General features: G+C 43.7%; 1 protein-coding gene across 1 annotated transcript in view; it reads right to left on the minus strand.

Annotated features, from left to right (window-relative positions):
* The window catches only part of CFAP299 (cilia and flagella associated protein 299), a 916670-nt gene that overhangs the window by 817277 nt on the left and 74950 nt on the right, over window positions 1–24443 (minus strand). The window contains exon 2 of the mRNA XM_075337783.1: window positions 14343–14473. Coding sequence (XP_075193898.1) covers window positions 14343–14473 — 131 coding nt within the window. The remainder of the gene's footprint in view (window positions 1–14342; window positions 14474–24443) is intronic.

The raw sequence follows: 24443 nt of genomic DNA on the forward strand, positions 1-24443 counted from the left end.
CCGGGCCTCGCGCATGCACATTAGGGCGCGCGCGCGGTCATTGACCTTTTCTTAAAGGGCCAGCGTCCTCCAACAGGATATTGAAGATGCAGGTACAGGGTATATAGGGGGTTCCTTTCCAAGTGGGCGGGGCCTGTTCTTCGTCCTTGCTAAGCTAGGAGTCAGGTTTCCCTGTGCCTTGTCCCGTACTTACCTATCTCTCTTGTAGAGTCGCTCCTGTCTCGCCAACCGGTCCTGACGATTCCAGAACCCCGAACGGTGACTGTCCGCCATCTAGTCAGTCCCTACCATCTCCGATCCCTGGATCCGTGTGGTGACCGACCTCCTCGGTCCGCTGGTTCCGGACTCTGCCTGACATCATCTCGGCCTCCGAACCTGAGCTCCATCACCCGGACTATCTTCAGAGACTCTGTGGTCCCAGGGACTTCTTAACTCCACTCCTCTGAACGGAGTGTCCTGCTACCCGTAGTGCTCCGGCTACCGGGCACCTTGCCCTCGGTGAGGTGTTCAGCCCAGTGGATCCACCTCCTGGGCCTACCCGTCCTCCTGGTCCTAACAACACAGATGGCGAAAAGGGACAGTGCAACAAGTGCGCTTTTTAAATAGATATGATTGATTGCTCTCAGTGAGAGAAACAAAATTAAAATTTGTAGTTGTGATACCTTTTAATGGCTAACTAAAATAAAAATAAAATATGATGTTATAAAGCAAGCTTTTTAGACATCTCAGGTCTCTTCCTTAGGCATGGTATGACAAAATATCTGAAGAAACACTAATATATACACAAAACAGGGCAGAGGGATGCATAGTAAAAGGACGTTTAAATAAACAAACACTGAACTTGGAAAGTGAATCCTTAATTAGCTTAGATTAGTGGTGTGAGTTTTATTGTCCCAATATCCATGTAGGATCAGAGGCATGGTGCCCTAGCAGTCTCTGGAGCAGACCTCTCAGATTTTGTAATGGGCCATAAATCCTTCTGAGAGATTGAGTCCTGTGTCCACAGAGTTAAACATTGTGATGAATTTGTATTCCCAGACCTTGCGATGGCTTTGTGATCTGAAGTTGCCTTTTAATATGACAGCTTTCATGTGGTTTATGTTGTGTCCTGAAGCGCAGAAATGTTTGGCCACAGGTAAATTGATTTTTTTGTCTGTAATTGTGTGCCCGTAAGATCTCATCCTTGCTCTCAGTCTCTGTCCTGTTTCTCCAACATAGAGGCCCCCAATAGGACATATAGTGCACAGGATTAAGTACACCACGTTGGAAGAGGAGCATGTGAAAGTCCCAGGAATCTTATAGTCCATCTGTGTGTTAGGGATCTGTATCTGGTCTTTGGTCTCTACTTGAGCGCAGGTTTTGCAGCTCTTTACATTGCAAGGATAAGTTCCTCTTGCTGTGTCTGAGGGCATAGAACTTAGGATCATGATGCTCCTTAAATTAGGAGGTTGCCTGTAGCACAGCAATGGAGGATCTTTTAAATAGATATGTGCAGGGCTTAAAAGATGATAGGGCTGTAAAAAAATCACCAGAAGTCAACAGGATTTTGTGCAACTATGAGTTGCAAACAAAAAGGGGAAAAACTGGAAACAATTTTTCATCACAATTCTGGCACAATCTGGTGCAATCTGTTTGATGATTCGTAGCTAGTATTTCGAGTGTTGGTAACATTTTTACATCCAATAGAGACATCTAAGAATTTTCCGTAAATAAGAATTTGCTAGAAGGATAGCTTCAGCTTTTAGCTCAGGGATCTGTTCTAATTCTAAATACATACATAAAGCAACAATATAATCATCATAGCAGCGAGAGTCTTAACGTGCAGAAAACATGCCCGCCGAGTCAGTTCACAGTGAAAAATAAATTTCACTTTCCGTACCCTTCACCGTATGCAGTGCTGGGTCTCCATCATTTCTCTGTGATAGGGCTGCAGCAGTGTCATCATGTAGACTACACTGCAGCCAATCTCTCTGCTCAGCTGCTCTACCTATGTAGACTTCACTAGCCACTGAGCTCAGTGATTGGCTGCAGCATTGTCAATGTTAGAGAAGGGTCTGATCCCAAGAAGACTTTGTGTCCAACTATTTTCCTCCTTTGATGTTAGTGAGGACTGTTTTAAAAAGCAATGGGAAGAGGCAGTAATTGTTCTATGACTTTTATGAAATTATTGGTTGATAATAATGCTGGCACTTTAAAGAATGTGGAATCAGAGATCAATGCTATTCAGGAGAAGCTTGTTAACTGTCTCTCTAAAGAGAAACTTGTAGCATTGAACTCTGATCTTGATAAGGATTTTGTTAGGTGGGAAAATAAAATTATAGGGGTGAAAACAAAAAAATATCAGAGAGACACCATGGACTATAAAAATGGACTGGTGTATAAGTGGAAAAGGGACACGAGGAAGAAACCCAAAGGGCTATATCCCCACTCCAATTCCTTTTCATCTGTCTCCTCTACTGAGGAGGAATCCCCCTCGGGTAGTGGGACAACCGATAAATTCGCTGACAGATTCCATATACATACAAGATCCAAGCATCAGGGGGGAGAAGAACTCTCAAGTGAAGAGGAAGCTGACGTCTCCTAAGTCAATGGATAAAAAAAGTAAACAAGTCATGGAGGTAATTAACCTCTCTAACCATCATTTGACTGAGCCACAATTAGAGGTTTTGGGACTTGGGCTTTCTTTTTCACCTGATGCTAACTTCGATCTGTTCACAGTGATCAAGGATCTACATCCCTTTTCAAGAAAATTAGTGTTATGCAAACTTCATTCTAAGGGCGATCCGGACCAACATAATAATTTCTCTAAAGCCGAATTAGAGGCCATTCAAATATTGAAAGAGTTGGAGGAGGAGTCTACAGGCGAATCCTCAGGAATCTTTCCATCCTCTATTTTTCCACGATCTACCACGTTTCCCCCCTTTGCATTATGCCCCCAGGTTGATATTTTTAATAGATTAGTGATGGAAGACTTTAAGGGCCTTAAAAAAACAACCACTAATCATAATCTTTCCATGAAACAAAGAAAGGCCATTGCAGAACTAAAGTCCCTGGAGGGAATTTTAATAAAACCTGCAGACAAGGGGGCAACGTGGTAATCTGGCCTACACAAATGTATGAGCAAGAGGCCTTTAAATTATTGAGGCATCGTGACACATATGTACAACTTTCAGGAAATCCGACCAACGAATTTGGCTCTGAACTGAGGGATATTCTTGAGGCGGCCCTACTACAAGGCATCATCACTAAGAAGGTGTTTGATGGTCTCCTCACCAAGTTCCCAGTGACACCCACATTCCACTTACTACCTAAAATACATAAGAATCCATCATGTCCTCTGGGGCGTCAAATTGTCTCTGGCATTGGAGGGCTATGTGATTGTGCATGCAAGTTAATTGAATTTTATCTACATCCCTTGGTGGAGACACTGCCCTCTTTTGTCAGAGACACTTCGGACGTCCTAAGGAGAATCGATGGTATAACTGTGGACTGTGGTGTGTTACTGGGGGCAATTGATGTGGAGACCCTCTATTCATGCATCCAACATCAAGATGGTTTGGCCGCCTCGAGATTCTTTCTTCGTATGAGCAATTGGGATGTCCATCTGCAGGATTTAATTTTGGAGTTACTGGAATTTATTTGAATGCATAATTTTTTTCTCTTCAAGCATCGTTTCTTTCTCCAGAATCGCGGCACCGCGATGGGCGCGGCGTGCGCGCCGTCATACGCTAACCTCTTTCTGGGGTGGTGGGAGAGAGAGGTTTTCGGTCACGATCACGGGTCTCCTGTGTCGGTACCGGCGGGCTCCAACCCTGCTCCGGTCCTCCTCAGATCTGCTGAGCCATCTTTCCGTCTCCTGCAGATGGAGACCACTGTCTGCCACCTAGCCAAGGTACCAGGGCTCCGACCCTGGCACCTTTCAACTTGAACTTCTCCTCCACTGGAGCTACACCTAGCTCCAGCCCACACTCCTCTCAACTTGAACTACAGACTTTTTCTCCTGACTAGAAATGTTTGTTTTTCCTCCCCGGGCTGTCTAGACCCCTAGGTGGGCGTTCCCTAACCGCCTGGTTTCGCCCACTGGTGTGCCTGTCTTGCCCTGAGGGGGGGTCACTAGGGTTTCAGGTCGGCTGTATGTAACCTAGGTGAGGGAAAGTGTTATTAGGGGGCCTATTGTGTGACTACCTGGTTTTGCCAGGGCGTCACACATGCAACGGCCCCCCGAGGAAGGTTACTAAACGCATTGGGGTGCGTCTGTCCATCTGTCAGCGTCTTAAGGATATGGGTAAGCTGAGTTAACCCTTTAATTTATGAAGCCTGTGTAACGTTACTTAATGGGTGTATGGCACTCTGACATTATATAGCTTTTTCACTAGGCTGGTTATATGCTGTACACCTCTAAACGTTGGGAGTGGTTCAACTTTTCACAATGGCTCTATCGTTCAATATCTGGGAACGATTTGATTAATTGAACTTCCCATTGCTTGACTCTCTGACATTTGGTGCTCCCTGGAGCTCTCACTTTGCACCTGTCTGTTTACTCTGCTAATTTTACCGTTTTTTATATTTCCACTTGTAATTATCTGTTGGTAAATTCTTAATAAAGATTTTGTACCTTTTTTCACTAAGATGATGTCTTTGGACTATTTTATTCATACTAGTTGGGCTGTTAATCTCCTTTTTCCTCCTATTCTCACAAAATTGTATACTTGTAGTCATATAACTAATGGAAAAATCTTGACAACGTGCAGTCCACAAGCTGAGCTTGGAGTGAGGATTCAGAAGTCTGCAGTCATATAGAGTGACTACAGATTTTCATCATAAACCTAAACAACGCCTTCAATTAAACCCTGTAGCATGTCCAATCCTAACAACATGTAATATACGCACTGTAAGGATTCAGTTCTGCTTGCCACCTCCAGCAGTCATCACATGACCACTTGCATGTCATTTTCATATTTACAGTCACATGCCAATTACAGTTGAAACCAAAAGTTTACATACACTAGCTAAAAAGACACATATGCATGTTTTTCTCAGTGTCTGACAAGAAAGCAGAATAAACTTTTCCCATTTTAGGTCAATTAAGAACCAAAATTATTGATATTTACAAATGCCAGAATAATGAGAGAGAATGTTCTAAGGCATTTTTATTACTTTCTGCAAAGTCAAAGGTTTACATACACTAAGGGCCGCTTTACACTCTGCGACATCGCTAGCATTTACTGGCGATGTCGAGCGCGATAGCACCTGCCCTCGTCGTACAGCCGATATGTGGTGATCGCTGCCGTAGCGAACATTATCGCTATGGCAGCGTCACATGCACATACCTGTTCAGCGACATCGCTGTGACTGCCAAACAATCCCTCCCTCAAGGGGGAGGTGCGTTCAGCGTCACCGCGATGTCACCGCGACGTCACTAAGTGGCCGGCCAATGAAAAGCGGAGGGGCGGAGATGAGCGGGACGTAACATCCCGCCCACCTCCTTCCTTCCTCATTGCCGGCGGACGCAGGTAAGGTGAGGTTCCTCGTTCCTGTGGTGTCACACATAGTGATGTGTGCTGCCGCAGGAACGACGAACAACATCGTACCTGCAGCTGCAACGATAATTGGGAATGGACCCCCATGTCACCGATTAGCGATTTTGAACGTTTTTGCAACGATTCAAAATTGCTCATAGGTGTCACACGCAACGACATCGCTAACGCGGCCGGATGTGCGTCACAAATTTCGTGACCACAACGAAATCGCTTTAGCGATGTCGTTGCGTGTAAAGCGGCCCTAAGAGTACTATGCCTTTACACAATATGGGACAGCCCATATGATGATGACATATCCTTGAAAGTTTCTGATAGGTTTATTGGCAACATCTGAGCTAATTAGAGACACAACTGTGGATGTATTTTAATGCACACCTCGAACACACTGCTTCTTCGTGTAGCATCATTGGAAAGTCAAAGGAAATCAGTCAAAATCTCTGGAAGAGAATTGTGGACTTGCACAAGTCTGGTTCATCTTTGGGTGCAATTTCCAGATACCTGAAGGTGCTTCATTTATCTGTACAAACAATTCTGCACAAGTACAAACTAGGTGGGAATATCCAGCCATCATACCGCTCAGGAAGGAGATGGGTTTTGTGTATCAGAGATGAATGTGCTTTGGTCAGACATGTGCATATCAACCCAATATCAAAATAAAAAATCCTTGTGGAGATGCTGGCGGAAGCTGGTAAGATTGTGTCATTATCCACGGTGAAACTAGTACTGTATCAACATGGGCTGAAAGGCCACTCTGCTAGGAAGAAGCCATTACTCCAAAAGAAATATAAAAAAGCCAGATTAATGTTTTCAAATACCCACAGGAACAAAGACCTTAATTTTTGGAGACCTGTCCTTTGGTCTGATGAAACTGAAATTGAACTGTTTGGCCATAACGACCATAGTTACATTTGGAGGAAAAAGGGAGAAGCTTTGAAGCCTAAGAACACCATGCAAACTGTGAAAGACGCAGGTGGCAGCATCATGTTGTGGGGTTGTTTTGCTGCAGGAGGGACCGCTGCACTTCACAAAATGGATGGCATCATGAGGAAAAATGATTATGTGGCAATACTGAAGCAATATCTCAAGACATCAGCCAGGAGCTTTAAGCTTGGGCAGAAATGGGTCTTCAAAATGGACAATGGCCTGAAGCATACTGCCAAATTGGTTACAAAGTGGCTTAAGGATAACAAAGTCAATGTTTTGGAGTGGCTATCACAAACCCCTGATCCTATTGAAAATTTATAACCAAAGCTGAAAAGACAGGTGCGAGCAAGGTGACCTACAAACATGGCTCAGTTACACCAGTTTTGTCAGGAGGAATGGGCCCCAATTCCTGTCAACTATTTTGAGAAGCTTGTGGAAGGATATCCAAAACATTTGACCCAAGTCATACAGTTTAAGGCCTCTTTTACATGTCCGTGAAAATCACGCACGTTTTTCACGGACATGTCAAAGGTGCATATTGCCCTCGGTGTGCCATATGTATGGCACACGTGTGTTCTCCGTGTGTTATCCGTGATAAAAAACGGAGAATGGGAACTTTTTACTCACCTGTCCCTGGTGTCGCTGTCCGTGGTGCTGATCTCCGGTCCTGCCGACTCGCCACTGCTGCTTTTTCCGGCCGCAGTGAAGTGAATATTCAATTAGCATAATGAGCGGCGGTCGGCAGCAAGTGACAGCAGCGACAGAGACAGCAGGGCAGGAGAAGTTGAGTAAAGGTTTGGGGTTTTTTTATCAGAGACACGTCTTCTCTCCGGTGCGTGTCACACGGAACACATCCGTGTGGTCCATTTGCATTACGTGTGACACGTTTGCGTTCCATGTGACACCCGTGATGCCGGAGAGAAAACGGACATGTCGGCGTGAGAAACACACGGACAGAACGTAAGTATGGAATGGACACACGTTCCGTGCTCAAATACTTCCGTGTGTCCAAAACCATAGGAATACCTAGGTCTATGTGTATACGTGTCTCCGGTACATGAGAAAACTGCCAAACACGTACCGGAGGCACATACTTGTGAACAATGCCTAAGGGTAATGATACCAAATACTAATGAGATGTATCTAATCTTTTGACTTTTCAGACAGTAATAAAAATGCCTTAAAACATTCTGTCTCTCATTATTCTGGCATTTGGCAAATATACAGTCATATGAAAAAGTTTGGGCACCCCTATTAATGTTAACCTTTTTTCTTTATAGCAATTTGGGTTTTTGCAACAGCTATTTCAGTTTCATATATCTAATAACTGATGGACTCAGTAATATTTCTGGATTGAAATGAGGTTTATTGTACTAACAGAAAATGCGCAATCCGCATTTATACAAAATTTGACCGGTGCAAAAGTATGGGCACCTCAACATAAAAGTGACATTAATATTTTGTAGATTCTCCTTTTGCAAAAATAAAAGCCTTTAGTTTCTTCCTGTAGCTTTTAATGAGTTCCTGGATCCTGGATGAAGGTATATTTGACCATTCCTGTTTTACAAAACAATTCCAGTTCAGTTAAGTTTGATGGTCGCCGAGCATGGACAGCACGCGTCAAATCATCCCACAGATTTTCAATGATATTCAGGTCTGGGGACTGGGATGGCCATTCCAGAACATTGTAATTGTTCCTCTGCATGAATGCCTGAAGTAGATTTGGAGCGGTGTTTTGGATCATTGTCTTGCTGAAATATCCATCCCCTGCGTAACTTCAACTTCATCACTGATTCTTGCACATTATTGTCAAGAATCTGCTGATACTGAGTTGAATCCATGCAACCCTCAACTTTAACAAGATTCCCGGTGCCGGCATTCGCCACACAGCCGCAAAGCATGATGAAACCTCCACCCAATTTTACTGTGGGTAGCAAGTGCTTTTCTTGGAATGCCGTGTTTTTTTGCCTCCATGCATAATGCCTTTTTGTATGACCAAACAACTCAATCTTTGTTTCATCAGTCCACAGGACCTTCTTCCAAAATGTAACCGGCTTGTCCAAATGTGCTTTTGCATACCTCAGGCGATTCTGTTTGTGGCGTGCTTGCAGAAACGGCTTCTTTCGCATCACTCTCCTATACAGCTTCTCCTTGTGCAACGTGCGCTGTATTGTTGACCGATGCACATTGACACCATCTGCAGCAAGATGACGCTGCAGGTCTTTGGAGGTGGTCTGTGGATTGTCCTTGACTGTTCTCACCATTCTTCTTCTCTGCCTTTCTGATATTTTTCTTGGCCTGCCACTTCTGGGCTTAACAAGAACTATACCTGTGTTCTTCCATTTCCTTACTATGTTCCTCACAGTGGAAACTGACAGTTTAAATCTCTGAGACAACTTTTTATATCCTTCCCCTGAACAACTATGTTGAATAATTTTTGTTTTCAGATCATTTGAGAGTTGTTTGAGGAGCCCATGATGTCACTCTTCATAGGAGAACAACTTGCAAGTGGCCACCTTAAATACCTTTTCTCATGATTGGATACACCTGCCTATGAAGTTCTAAGCTCAATGAGGTTACAAAACCAATTTAGTGCTTTAGTAAGTCAGTAAAAAGTAGTGATGAGTGTTCAAATCAAGAAATTGATAGGGGTGCCCATACTTTTGCACCAGTCAAATTTTGTTTAAATGCGGATTGCACATTTTCTGTTAGTACAATAAACCTCATTTCAATCCAGAAATATTACTCAGTCCATCAGTTATTAGATATATGAAACTGAAATAGCTGTTGCAAAAACCCAAATTGCTATAAAGAAAAAAGGTTAACATTAATAGGGGTGCCCAAACTTTTTCATATGACTGTTTATAACTTTGGTTCCTAAGGCTACTTTCACACATCCGGTTTGAGCACTGCGGCTCAATCCGGCTGTGAAAACTATGCAACGGATGCGGCGAAAACACCGCATCCTTTGCATAAGTTTTTACATGCGGCCCGTCCGGTTTTTTCCGGTTGCGGCATGCTACTGAGCATGCGCAGTGGAAAAAAACGCATGCGGCGAGCGGATGCGGTTTTTTCCGCATCGCGCCGCATCCGGCCTCGATACGTATGCATTGAAAAATGCGCCGCAGCGGCCGGATGCGGCGCGATGCGGTGTTTTTTGCCGGAGCAAAAAACGTTGCAGGGAATGTTCGATCCGGCCGCGGCATCGGCTAAATCTGCCGCATGCGGCAAAAACCGGACCGAACGCAAGCCCCTGCGGCACAATACGGCCCTAATGTAAGTCTATGCAAAAGAAAACGCAATCGGCGTTACAAAAGCCGGTTGCGGTTTTTCTGCAGAACGCCGTATTGTGCCGCAGAGCAAAAATCCGGATGTGTGAAAGTAGCCTAATTGACCGAAAACAGGAAAGGTTTATTCTGATTTCATGTCAGAGAAAAACATGCAGATGTGTCTTTTTAGATAGTGTATGCACACTTTTGGTTTAAACTGTATCTTCTCGTCCTGCTTCTCTTTATGGGCTGTAGTATTTCAATGAACATTGAGAGAATTAGGAAGAGCAGCTCTTCGGCACGTGACTAAAGGGGCTAGCGATATCGCTATATGCCAATGGCACGTGACTAAAGAGTGCTAGCGATATCGCTGGTGAAAGCACCCGCCCCCGTTGTTTGTGCATCACGGGCAAATCGCAAGTCACAGCGGCGTCACAGCGGCGTCACTAACCCAATAGAAGCAAAGGGGTGGAGATGAGCGTCCATAACATCCCATCCACCGCCTTCCTTCCTCGTTGCCGGCGGTCGCAGGTAAGCTGTAGTTCGTCGTTCCCGAGGTATCACACGTAGCGATGTGTGCTGCCTCGGGAACGACGAACAACCTCCGTCCTGCAACAATCAAATATTTTTTGAAAATGAACGACGTGTCAACGATCAACGATAAGGTGAGTATTTTTGATCGTTAACGGCCTTTCGTTGGTGTCACACGCAATGATGTCGCTAATGATGCCAGATGTGCGTCACAGAATCAGTGACCCCGGCGATATATCTTTAGATACGTCGTTGCGTGTAACGGGGCCTTTAGTGTGAAAATGGCATATGAACAGTCAGATGATGACTACTCAAACCACATAAAACTGTGTATAGGATGGGACACCAAATTGAAATCTTGCCCCTGATACTGTATATGGTGTATATACATCAGGTGTTATGTATAGGTTAAACTATAATAACCACCCTCACCTGTTAAGCAGTTAAATCCCACTGTCAAGCTCTGACAGCGGGATTTAATGCACACTAACTGGGAGTGCACCATTCACCACCATCATCGGCGACACCATGACATGATCACGGGTGTCGATTGGTTGTCATAATAGCTGGGGCTGAACCGATGACTGTCATGACTGTCATGAGGGCTAACAGTCACAGGAGATTAGCTTCAAGTCCCCTAAGGTGCTAGTACAAACAATAAAAAGTGCTAAAAAAAAGCTGTTAAAAATATGAAAAAAATTAAAAAACCCACAAAACCCCACAAACATTTTTGGTCACCATAAAATTCAATGAGAGGCTATTGTAGTGCCACTAAATCAAACAAGGAGCTGCAAGGTTCTGCATCCTCACCAGGATGCATGGCCTACCCCATAGGACCCCAGAAGACCAGTGCAGTTCACAAAATCCCAGTTTTTCCCAACAATCCTCCATAGAATGGTACAAAGCTAGGGTCAGACCAATGGATGGCCGCCTAGAGGTGGAGCCAGTCCACTAGTTGACCAGGTGGGAGGGGCAGACAGGGACAGACAGTCAGTCTGACAGTGAAAGAGGAAGAGAGGAGACGCACGGACTAGGAGTGAACAGTAACCTGGTGCCCAGGAGGGTAGTTGCCGGTGGAGTACGGTGGAGTACTCCCGGAACTATGCACCGATGGGGTACAGGACCCTAGGACAGGCAGAAGCTCCAGGCAGGCCTGTTAACACCCGCACAGCGACGAGACCATCAAGAACCTCGCTGACTTTAAAAATCCGAGACTCAGTAGCAAAGGAAGAACCGGGGACAGGACCAGAGACTCCAACCCCACAGGGTTCACACTACCGTCATATGGACAGAAGTGAAAAACCCCCCGGACGGGGACCCCCAGTTGCTCTACACCACGGGGACCCACCAACCAGAGACAGGTGCAGGGAAAGAAGGCACCACCAGAAAAAGTGAGTAAAGAACCAGTTGCACTGAACCCCTTGTGTTGACTACATTCTTCTAACACCCGTCATTTCACCTACCCTCTGGGGCCCAGCCCTGCGTGTGGAGGGCCTACCATCCAGGCTGCCATTAACACCAGCCCCAGTAGTGGACATTGTGCAGCGGCGACTCCATCCACATAGCCGCAACACCGCAAGTGACGTCATGTGTGAACACTATTCTATTCCCCTGTAAATATTTCCCCTTTACAAATAGGGCCCAGGGCACGGAACCGGGCAACGGCCACCAAAGTGACATTCCCCAGTTATACATCACCCGGGACCAAGTACCCCATAACCGTGGGCGACACACTATAAAAAATATTGCATCTACTCAAAAGTGTATACAAAAAGTGTTAAATTTTATTCACATAAAATATATGAGGATGCAACATTTGTCATGAGAATAAATAGTACAATATCAAATAGAACAGAAAATAGAAAAAATGAGGAAACCTGGGGATGAGGAATGCAGGTGTGGGTAGAACACAAAAAGGGGGGGAGATGTAAAGTCCTACCCGTTGCCGTAACAGAACCCTGGGGGGGTGGTGTATCACTGGAGTGTATAAGTCCAAAAAATGGACCCCAGCCCCCCAAGGTAGTAAATAACCCAGATGACCCTCCACAGAGGATGTATAGTCAAAGATTGAAGTACATGACCAAAAAACAGGTAGACAAAGTACTTAGAAGAAGTATGAAGAGATAGTATCCACCAGAGTAGTCGTGAGGCAATAGAGAGGAGGCTGAAGCGTTGTGTGTAATAAATGATTATAGTCGTGAAGCCGAGAGGTGCCCAATAGCATATAAACGGCTAATAAAAAATACACACACACAATCAGGTCCTTTATGCCCGGACTAGTCGTGGAGCTGGAGAGGAAGGAAAATACACACACACAATCAGGTCCTCTGTGGAGGGTCATCTGGGTTATTTACTACCTTGGGGGGCTGGGGTCCATTTTTTGGACTTATACACTCCAGTGATACACCACCCCCCCAGGGTTCTGTTACGGCAACGGGTAGGACTTTACATCTCCCCCCCTTTTTGTGTTCTACCCACACCTGCATTCCTCATCCCCAGGTTTCCTCATTTTTTCTATTTTCTGTTCTATTTGATATTGTACTATTTATTCTCATGACAAATGTTGCATCCTCATATATTTTATGTGAATAAAATTTAACACTTTTTGTATACAATTTTGGTGCCGTTTTTTCTTCCCTCCTCTTTGTTCAAAATGCTCTTTGAAGTAGGCACCCCCCCCTGTGGGAACTCCAGGTTGTGTTTCCCCCAGTGATTATTGAATTAAGCCATGTATATGTTGTTTATAATCTACTCAAAAGTGGTATAATTAAAAATGTCAGCTCAGGATGCAAAAAAATACGCCATCACACAGCCCAGATCCATAAAAATTAGAACACTATGGGTTTTGGAAAATGGTACAAAAGCGCTATTCATGTTTTTTTGACAAATTTCTGAAATTTTTATCATCCACTTAAAAAAAAATAAAATTATGCATTTTTGGTAACTACAAACTCATACTGATCTGGGGAATCATACTGCCAGGTACATTTTACCATATGGTGAACATGATAAATAGCAAACCCCCAAAACAATTGTGAAATTGCACTTTCTTTTTTGCAATTTTACTGCACTTGGAATTATTTTTTCCCATTTTCCAGTACAATATGGGACAGAATGAATGGTGTCGTTCAAAAGTACAACTCGTTTTGCAAAAAAACAAGCCCTCATATGGCCATAATGATGGAAAAAGTTATGGTTCTTGGAAGAAGGTGAAAATAAAATGAAAATGAGAAACGGAAAATTGCCGGGAGGTGAAGAAGTTAAGGATGGGCTGCTACTCATGGGACACTACTATGTGCTTTCCCCCCCAGGCTAAAATTTGCCAGCCAGCCCCTGATTATGTATGAAGAAATAACCAAAAGTACAGAAAACCCCAACTACCGTACGTAATTAATATAAAATGAACAAACACATGCATATGGTCGGGAGCAATCTCCTTTTTAGTACCGCATATTGTAAGCAATGCTTCTTGGCATTCACGGTTTAGCTATTCCAGTCTCTTGGTTTCCTGAAGCCTAAAGACACAGTAAAACTCATCTGACAAAGAACAAATGAGCCTCGTGGAAAGGAAGAGAACATGCCGCCACAGAAGACTAAATAATAACTATGTTGTTCCTGTCAAGATTGGTACTCGTGTTTCAGTGATCAAACAGAGAAGAGGAAACTACTAGAGAAATCTTGATTTTACTGTCACTACCAGAACACTTGGGACGTTCTGGGCAGTGATTATTCTTGATTTGTTCCAGCGCTTCACTTGTTTCTGCATACATTTTTAGAAACGATGGACTGTCCCTGTGCTTTCATCATGGTCTGCTGGTTGTGCACACATATTTTTATGTTTATCCTCTTTTCATAAATTAGTAGCTTACAGTCAAATGTGGTCGCACAGCAGATATCTTCCAGCTCGCTCACCCTAGCTGATCTGCACAGCACATGTGTCTTGGTACAATATCAGACCTGTAACTAGTGTCCTTATTTGATGTTGAGGGGAAGCACATGCCAATAAAACTGTTTCTAATCATACAGAGGAGATGCAGAGAATGTGGTCCACTTGTTAACAGACACAGCTGGGACTTACTTTTGTTGAGTTCTTTGGGCGAGTCTGGAAGCCTCTGCTGCAGCCTTTCTTGCCTCAAACTCTTCTCTTTTAAGTACTTCTCCACTTCCCCTGTAGCCTAGCTCCACCAGCTGACGGGCTAGTTCTTCATCCTACAGAACCAACAGAAATTATTTTGTTTTGTTAATCTGTTTTCTTTTTCCTATTACCTTCATTTAGTTAAAATACAACTATAATTTCAGAAAATTGCTCTTATTTGGCTGCTGCTGGTGCAGATTATGGTTTAACGGTGGAGGTGCCCACAGTCTTCATATTGGTGACCTACATCCTATGGATAGGTCATGAATTGTTCAGTCCAGGACAATCCCATTAACCCTCATAAGACCACCTGTTATGATTCAGGGACCGAGGAGGATCAAAAAATGCGGAATCCCAAATGATAACACAGTGGCTGCAACCTTAACGGATTGCACACCTAATCCTGACACACAACTAGAAGTAGCTGTGGGACGAGCCTATGATGACCTAGTCGTCTTGACACAGCCGGAGAACTAAATATTCTCACAGATAGAGATATAAGAAAGCTAATCTGCCTCAGAGCAGTCCCCAAAGATAGATAGATAGCCCCTCACATGTAAAGGCTACGGTGATATAGAAAACACAATACGAAGCTAGAAAAGACAGATTCAGCAAAGGTGAGACCCAAACTATCTTTATAGGAAAGGATAGGAAGGAGCACTGTCTGCAACCATAAAAAACCCTAATAAATACCTGCACTTCTGATATGGAAAAATCCTGAGGTCACACAACCTCTCCCCCACTGTATCAGCACTCAAATGTTACTGGGATCCAAAAACACTAATACAGATGAGAGACTGAATTAATACCAAGCATGACAAACACAATACCTTGCAGAATCATGGAGATAAGTATACAAACACTCCCAGCAGGGAATGATCCCATTCCACCAAGAACTCCACACAGACAAAATAGGAATCAAGCATTAGTATCAAAGCAGAAAAAAACAACAAGAAAGTGGAAAACAAACAGCAGAGGTAATAATAATAATAATAATAATAATAATAATAATTTATTCATTTTTATAGCGCTATTAATTCCATACCGCTTTACATACATTGGGAACACTGTCCCCATTGGGCTCACAATCTAAATTCCCTATCTGTATGTCTTTGGAGTGTGGGAGGAAACCAGAGTACAAAGACCACTTATCTGAGAGGAGTTCTGGTAGTGAGCATGGCTGGTTACAGAATGTCCTTAGCACACAAGAGATCCATTGAGCATTGGCAAGTAACAAGAGAAAACTACTAAGTTATATAGTCCCAATCTGACCCTGATTGCCAGTCCTCTACAGGTGTGTGGATTTCATTCCACAAATTAACTGCACTGCCAGCAGTGACCACAAGAGGGAGCCCCAAACTGGAAAACATGTTCACAACAGTACCCCCCCTAGATGAGGGGTCACCGAACCCCCAGGTTTGTCAGGATGGGCTCGATGAAAAGCACAAATCAAGCGATCAGCATGTATGTCAGAAGTAACCAACCAAGAATTATCCTCCTGACCATAACCTTTCCACTTGACAAGATACTGGAGTGTTGTGAATGTCAGTTATTCTTTGGCTGCTGGGAGGCTCCCTCTTGTGGCCAGGAATGGTTTGAACATAGACCAGGTGTGTTAATACAATGGGCGTTTCCATTGCTAACTCTCTGATTATTTAAATCCTGGTCTGATAGCAGGCTATGCCGGATGTCAGTTGTTCTTTGTTCACCAGCCTGCTTCATTCTGCTCCACACCACATCTACCCCAGATAAGTGCTTTGCTCTTTATGTGTTGTTTGGTTCTTTTACTCTTATCTGAGTTTGTCATTTGCTGTGGTTGTTTTCAGTTTATTTGTATGCAGGGATTCTCCCTCTTAGTTGCTTAGCTGGGAAACTCCCTGCAGTTATGTTTGGAGTATAGCTCCTTTAAGTCCATGTGTTTGTGGCTTTTTGAATTTGTAATGATTCTTGTTTTCTGTTCATTGGTATGACAAGAGCGCCTGGTATAGGACGGAGTGCAGATCGTGCGATCTGAGGGCCTTTTTGTACTATCAGGAATTTTGCAGGGTTTTTCTCTGGCCACCATCAGCCCCTTTCCTGTCCTTTCCTATTTTAGTCAGTGGGGGCCTCACCTTTTGCTAATCCTATCATCTATCTGTGTATTGTGTTTTCCTATATCACCGCAGTCTTTGAATGTGGGGGGCTTGCTATTCTTTATCTATTTTCTGAGGCAGAGAGTTATTCATCTTTCCTTCCTTTAGGATAGCTAGTTCTCCGGCTGGGTTCGCGGTGCACAGGATGTTAGTTCACCCCTCGGCTACTTCTAGTGTTGATGGTTAGTAAGGGGATGGCGGCAGATTAGCTGCCAATGCTCTTGTCACCTTTTATCAATGATTTGTGGTGGTCTTCTATGGTTCCGGATCATAACACTGGAGCTTCCGTCTAGAAATACGGGAATCCAACATTTTTTCCACTACATATTCCAGATCCCCTTCGACCAACACAGGATCAGGAGGCGCAGCCATGGGCACTACCAGTTCAACATATTTTTTCAACAAAGACTTATGAAATTCTGACATTGAGAATCTTGAAAGTCTCTGGAAGAGCCAAACGGAAAGAAACAGGATTAATTACCCTCGAAATTCTATAAGGTCCAATAAACCTTGGCTTAAATTTCGGAGAAGAACCTTTCATAGGAACATGTCTGGAAGACAACTAGACAAAGTCCCCTATCTTAAACTGGGGACCCACAGTACAACATCGGTTGGCAAACCTTTGGGCATTGTCCTAGGAGTGGGACAATTTATCCACCACTTGATCCCAAATATGCTGCATTTTCTCCACTGCCGAATCAACACCAGGGCAGGCAGAACAGATCTCACAGGACTGCACCAAACCCCTCACATCACGAGACAGAAAAGACCACCAAAAGGACCTACTCACGAAATCCCTGGTGCCAAAAATCCCAGGATGACCAGCCAACACAGAACAATGAACTTCAGACATCACTCTACTCCTCCATTTGTCAGGAACACCCAGGACATCTTTCAGGTTTGTTCTCCCGAAATTCCTCAAGAACAAGTCTCAAGTCGGGTGAAATCGCAGAGAGAATCACTCCTTCTTGCAGGATGGTAGCAGGCTCGGTCCCATCCAGAGAATCAGCAAAGAAACTCCTAGAAAGGGCATCCACCTTAATATTCTTAGCACCCGGAATATAAGAGACCACAAAATTAAAGTACATGAAAAACAAGGCCCATCTAGCCTGCCTAGGATTCAACCTCTTAGCAGATTCAAGATAGATCAAATTCTTCTGATCAGTAAGTACTACAATTTGATGTCTCGCCCCCTCCAGCCAATGTCGCCATTCTTAAAAAGCCAATAAACCCCGATTCCCCACATCATAATTTTGCTCCGGTGGTGAAAATTTCCGGGAAAAAAAAGCACAGGGTCTAATTTTAGAAGTCACAGGGTCTCTTGGAGACAAGTCAGCCCCAGCTCCGATCTCCGAGGCATCGATGTCCACCTGAAAAGGAATAGACACATCAGGATGCTGCAAGACCAGAGCAAAAGTAAACCTCCTTTTAAGCTCCTGAAAAGCCAAGACTGCCTCTGAAAACCAATTCACAACTCCAGCTCCCTTCTTGGTCAAATCCGTCAATGGCTTAACAATACTGGAAAAATTGCCTATGAATTTACAATTGAAATGAGCAAAACCCAAAAACTTCTGAAGGCTTTACAAAGAAGTAGGCTGTGCAAAATCATAAATGGCCTGGACCTTGACCGGATCCATCTCAATAAAAGATGGAGACAAAATAAACCCCAAAAAAGAGACCTTTTGTACGCCAAACAGACATTTTGATCCCTTGACATATAATGCATTGTCCCTGAGAAACTGAAATACTGTCCGAACCTGTTCAACATGAGAATCACAGTCGATAGAAAAAATCAAATGTCATCCAAATAGACAATCAAAAACTTCTCAACAAAGTCCCGGAAAATATCATTCATGAAAGATTGAAAGATGGAATGGCATTAGTGAGCCCAAAGGGCATCACTAGGTACTCAAAATGCCCCTCAGGGGTATTAAACGCTGTCTTCCATTCATCACCCTGCTTAATATGAATGAGATTATATGCTCCCCAAAGATCGAGTTTAGTAAACCCACTAGCACCCTTCACTCTAGAAAACAGGTCAGAAATCAGAGGCAATGGATACTGATATTTAACCGTTATTTTATTAAGGAATCGATAATCAATACAGGGCTGCAATGAGCCATCCTTCTTGGCCACAAAGAAAAAAACGGCGCCCAAAGGTGAAGATGACGGTCTGATGTGACCCTTCTCCAAAGACTCCTTAATGTAAGTCCACATAGCAACATGTTCAGGTACAGATAAATTCAAAAGCTGTCCCTTAGGAAATTTACAACCAGACACCAATTCAATAGCGCAATCACAGTCCCTATGCAGAGGCAAAGACGCAGCCTCAGTCTCATTAAACACATCTATGAAATCCGCCAAATAGTCAGGAACCTCCCATGTCTGAGATAAAATAGACAAAACAGGAGTATAACTATGCACGCATTGACAGCCCCAACTAGTCACAGATAAAGAAGTACAATCAAGAACTGGATTATGGGCTTGCATCCAAGGAAATCCCAGTACCAAAATGTCATGCAAGTTATGCAAGACCAAAAACTTAAATACCTGCACTTCTGATATGGAAAAATCCTGAGGTCACACAACCTCTCCCCCACTGTATCAGCACTCAAATGTTACTGGGATCCAAAAACACTAATACAGATGAGGGACTTAATTAATACCAAGCATGACAAACACAATAAATTGCAGAATCATGGAGCTAAGTATACAGACACTCCCAGCAGGGAATGATTCCATTCCACCAAGAACTCCACACAGACAAAATAGGAACCAAGCATTAGTATCAAAGCAGAAAACAAAACAACAAGAAAGTTGAAAACAAACAGCAGAGGTACAAAGACAACTTATCTGAGAGGAGTCCTGGTAGTGAGCAGGGCTGGTTACAAAATGTCCTTAACACACAGGAGACCATTGAGCACCGGCAAGTAACAAGAGAAAACTACTCAATTATATAGTCCCAATCTGACCCTGATTGCCAGTCCTCTACAAGTGTGTGGATTTCATTCCACAAATCAACTGCAGCGCCAGCACTGACCACAAGAGGGAGCCCCAAACTGGAAAACGTATTCACAACTACCCTTTTAAGAATATTCAAGAAAGGTTCCTGACAACACCAAACAAACTTGGTTTAGCCCACGGTGCCTAGGAGCCCTACTATGCCCAAGTTTCAATTTATTGATATATGCACTACATGTCTGGCAATGGCTCAAGAGCTGGACCACTTCATTCAGCCAGTATGTTGTCTGCATTATACAGCTGGCAACCAAGTCCGGGTTTAACCTCCTAGATGTCACTGTCATTTGTAATTGTGACATTTAAGAGGAATGGGAAATGTCTTATTTGACTCCCATTGCCCCTTTCTACTCCCTACAACATGATTGAAAGTCCCATGTCTGCCATATCTGTACATTAATGAAGCCCAGCTTCTGACTAGGCCTAATAGGAGATAGGTAATATTCCAATAAACTGCAATATTAAAGAATTAATGTGAATTGTACAAAAGATCAAGTGACCCCTGTTCAAGTCCCCTAGGGTGACCAGTGACAAATGTAAAAAGCAATATGAAAAATATTTTTGTAAAAACTAAAGTATAATACTTAATTTCACTCCCCCTTTTCTCAAAACGTTAATAAAATCTGGAAAAATAAAAAAACAAAAAAACCATAATTGGTATAACTGAGTACATATAATGGTATGCAAAAGTTTGGGCACCTCTGGTCAAAATTACTGTTATTGTGAACAGTTAAGCAACTTGATGATGAAATGTTCTCTAAAAGGCATATCGTTAAAGATAACACATTTGCATTTAATTTTATGCAAAAAGATAAAAAATATTTTCATCTTTTACATTTGAAAATTAACAAAAAAAGGAAAATGGGCAGATGCAAAAGTTTGGGCATCCTGCATGGTTAGAACCTAGTAGCATCCCATTTGGCAAGTATCACAGGTTGTAAATACTTTTTGTAGCCAGCCAAGAGGCTTTCAATTCTTATTTGAGGAATTTCCATCCATTGTTCCTTGGAAAAGTCTTCCAGTTGTGTGAGATTCCTGGGTCGTCTTGCATGCACTGCTCATTTGAGGTAAAGCCACAGATTATAAATGATGTTCAGATCAGGGGATTGTGAAGGTCATTGTAAAACCTTCAGCTTGTGCCTTTTGAGGTAGGCTATTGTGGATTTTGACATGTGTTTAGGATCATTATCCATTTGTAGAAGTCATCCTCTTTTCAACTTCAGTGTTTTACAGATGGTGTTATTTGTGCATCAAGAATTTGTTTAAATTTTATTGAATCCATTCTTCCCTCCACCCGAAAAATCTTCCCCGTATCATTGGTTGCAACACAACCTCAAGCATGACTGATCTATCCCAAAGATTAATGGTTGGCGAGATGTTCTTTTCCTGAAATTCTGTGCCCTTTTTTCTCCACATATAACTTTGATCATTGTGGCCAAAGAGTTCTATTTTAACCTCGTTGGTCCACAGGACTTGTTTCCAAAATGCATGAGCTTTGTTTAGATGTTCTTTTACATACTTCTGATGCTGAATTTTATAGTGAGAATGCAGGAGAGGTTTTCTTCTGATGACTCTTAAATCAAGGCCATATGTGTGCAGTAGAGATGAGCGAGCCTCCGAAGGCTCGAGTTCGGTTCGGTTCATCGAACGGAGGCCCCGTTCGAGTTCAGTTCTATGAACCGTTCGCCGAACCTCTCGAACCCCATTGAAAACAATGTGAGGCAAACACAAACACATAAAAACACATTATAAATGCACACATACAGTTAATAAACATTGTCATTACACTTACAGGTCCCCGTGACATGTCCTGCACTCTGTCTCCCGCCGTTTTTCCTTCCGATAATCGCTGCATCCTCCCGGTAACCAGCACTGATGATAGGACCTATCGTGACGTCAAAATAGCATGTGACCAGTCACGTGTCTATTATCTCATTGGCTAAAGACTGGTCACATGGCTATGATGTCATGCAAGGTCCTGTCAGTGCATCTCTCCGTTACGCGGTGCTCGTTTGAGCATGTCCGTGAACCGGCGAAATGCTCTGGCACATGGTCCACTCCCCGTTCCTGCACGTGGGCTCTCTTTACAGAGTCAGCCACATGCAGGGACTAGCTGTCACAGCCGGTTATTAGCGGCATCAGGAATTACGTGATCGGACCACCGTTGCTATGGTAACCCGCCTGTTAGCGGTGATGTCACTGCTTACAGCCTGCAGCGGCACCGGGAAGCACATGATCGGAGCACCATTGCTATGGTAACCCGCTTGTCAGCGGTGACATCACCGCTTACAGCCTGCAGCCTCTGCTCACTCTCAGCTCACTCTCACTGAGTGAATAGACTGCACGGGAAGCAGCAGCGTCTTCCTCCCATGCAGTGCTGTGTGATGTAGCAGAGCTGCATGAGTTGAAGGAGAAAGAAAACAGAAGACCTTGGATCGTGGAGGGCTGACAGGGAATAATAAACATGGAGTCTCTAAGTGTGTCTGTGTATTTATTTCTATTAAAGTATTTTTTTCTCTGTGTGGTGTCTTTTTTTTAACCCTTTATTGGAGATTCTTAATGGCCGGGTCAAACTTGCCTGACATTAAGAATCTCTGGCTTAATACTAGCTAGTAAAACAAAGCCAGTATTAACTCATTATGACCCAGTGAGCCACCCATCACCAGGGCAGCTGGAAGAGTTGGATACAGTGCCAGATGATGGCGCTTCTATGAAAGCGCCATTTTCTGGGGCGTCTACTGACTGCAATTTGCAGCAGAAGAGCCCAGAAACCTTGGGCCAACCTGTGCTGCGGATTTCAATCCCCAGCTGCCTAGTTGTACCTGGCTGGACACAAAAATGGGTCGAAGCCCATGTCGTTTTTTTTTTTTAATTATTTCATGAAATTCATGAAATAATTAAAAAAGGGCTTCCCTATATTTTTAGTTCCCAGCCAGGTACAAATAGGCAGCTGGGGGTTGGGGGCAGCCGTACCTGCCTGCTGTACCTGACTAGCATGCAAAAATATGGCGAAGCCCACGTCATTTTTTTGGTGGGCAAAAAACTCCTGCATACACTCCTGGATGGAGTATGCTGAGTCTTGTAGTTCTGCAGCTGCTGTCTGCTCTCCTGCATACACTAGTGAATGGAGCATGCTGAGCCTTGTAGTTCTGCAGCTGCTGTCTGCTCTCCTCCATACAGACAGATAGCAGCTGCAGAACTACAAGGCTCAGCATACTCCATCCAGGACTGTATGCAGGAGTTTTTTGCCCCCCCCAAAAACATTACGTGGGCTTCGCCATGTTTTCGTATGCTAGCCAGGTACAGCAGGCAGCTAGGGGCTGCCCCCAACCCCCAGCTGCCTATTTGTACCCATCTGGGAACCAGAAATATAGGGAAGCCCTTTTTTTTCTAATTATTTCATGAATTTCATGAAATAATTAAAAAAAATTACGTGGGCTTCGCCCAATTTTTGTGTCCAGCTAGGTACAAATAGGCAGCTGGGGATTGGAATCTGCAGCTCAGGGTGCCCAAGCTTTCTGGGCATCCCTGCTGCGAATTGCAGTCCGCAGCCGCCCCAGAAAAGGGCACTTTCATAAAAGTGCCATCTTCTGGCGCTGTATCCAACTCTTCCAGCTGCCCTGGTGATGAGTGGCTCGCTGGGTAATAATGGGGTTAGGGCTAGCTGTATATTATCAACTGGCCCTAAGCCTGAAATTCATGGTGTCATGCCAATATTCGACATGGCCACCATGAATTTCTAGTACAGATAAAAAAAAAACAACACACAGAAAAATATTTTTATTAGAAATAAAACACAACAGAATTAGTGACTCCATCTTTATTGAAATAAAGAACCCCCCTCCGCAGTAATCCTGGGTCAAGGGTCCCGCGCCGTCCAATCCGGATCCAATATCATCTGATCGTTTTGCTGGAAGGCAAAGCGATCAGATGATGTGTCAGGTTCAAGGGCCTGAATCACATGACACAGCAGCTGATTGTATAAACGGCTTTTATACAATCAGATGATGCATCAGTGCAAAAAATAACCAAACAAACTACACACTTCTGTGCAGACTCCTGTACGACAGCATCAGCTGATAGTTTAGCCGGGCGGTAAAATACTGGCCTCACCGCTCGACTTATAGTGTCAGCTGATTCCGTCAGGTGACCAGATCAGCTGATCATCACCAGGTCTGAAAGAGAGAGAAAGAAGAGAGAGAAAAAAGATAGAGAAGAGAGAGAGAGAAAAAAAGAGAGAGAAAAGAGAGAGAGGGAGAGAGAGAGAGAGGAGAGAGAGAATAGAGAGAGGAAAGAGAGAGAAAAGAGAGAGGAGAGAAAAAGAGAAAAAGAGAGACTGAGAAAAAGAGAGAGAAAGAGACTGATAGAGACTGAGAGAGACAAAGAGAGAGAGAGAGACTGAAAGAGACTGAGAGAGAGACTGAGAGAGAGAGAGACAGAGAGAGACTGAGAGACTGAGAGAGACTGAGAGAGAGAAGAGAGAGAGGAGAGAGAGAGAGAAGAGAGGAGAGAGAGAGGGAAAAAGAGAAAAAGAGAGACTGAGAGAGAAAAAGAGAGAGAGAAAAAGAGAGAGAGAGAGACTGAGAGAGAAAGAGAGAAAGACAGACAGAGAGACTGAGAGAGACTGAGAGAGAGAGACTGAGAGAGAGAGACTGAGAGAGAGAGACTGAGAGAGACACAGAGAGAGAGAGAGAACAGAGAGAGGAGAGAGAGAAAAGAGAGAGAGGAGAGAGAGGAGAGAGAGAGGAAAAAGAGAAAAAGAGAGACTGAGAAAAAGAGAGACAAAAAGAGAGAGACAGAGAAAAAGAGAGACAGAGAGAGACTGAGAGAGACTGATACTGAGAGACTGAGAGAGAGAAATGCAGCCTCATTCCGTGAACTGCTCCGATTTTAG

This window comes from Anomaloglossus baeobatrachus, chromosome 1, assembly GCF_048569485.1.
Source record: "Anomaloglossus baeobatrachus isolate aAnoBae1 chromosome 1, aAnoBae1.hap1, whole genome shotgun sequence".
Taxonomy (NCBI): domain Eukaryota; kingdom Metazoa; phylum Chordata; class Amphibia; order Anura; family Aromobatidae; genus Anomaloglossus; species Anomaloglossus baeobatrachus.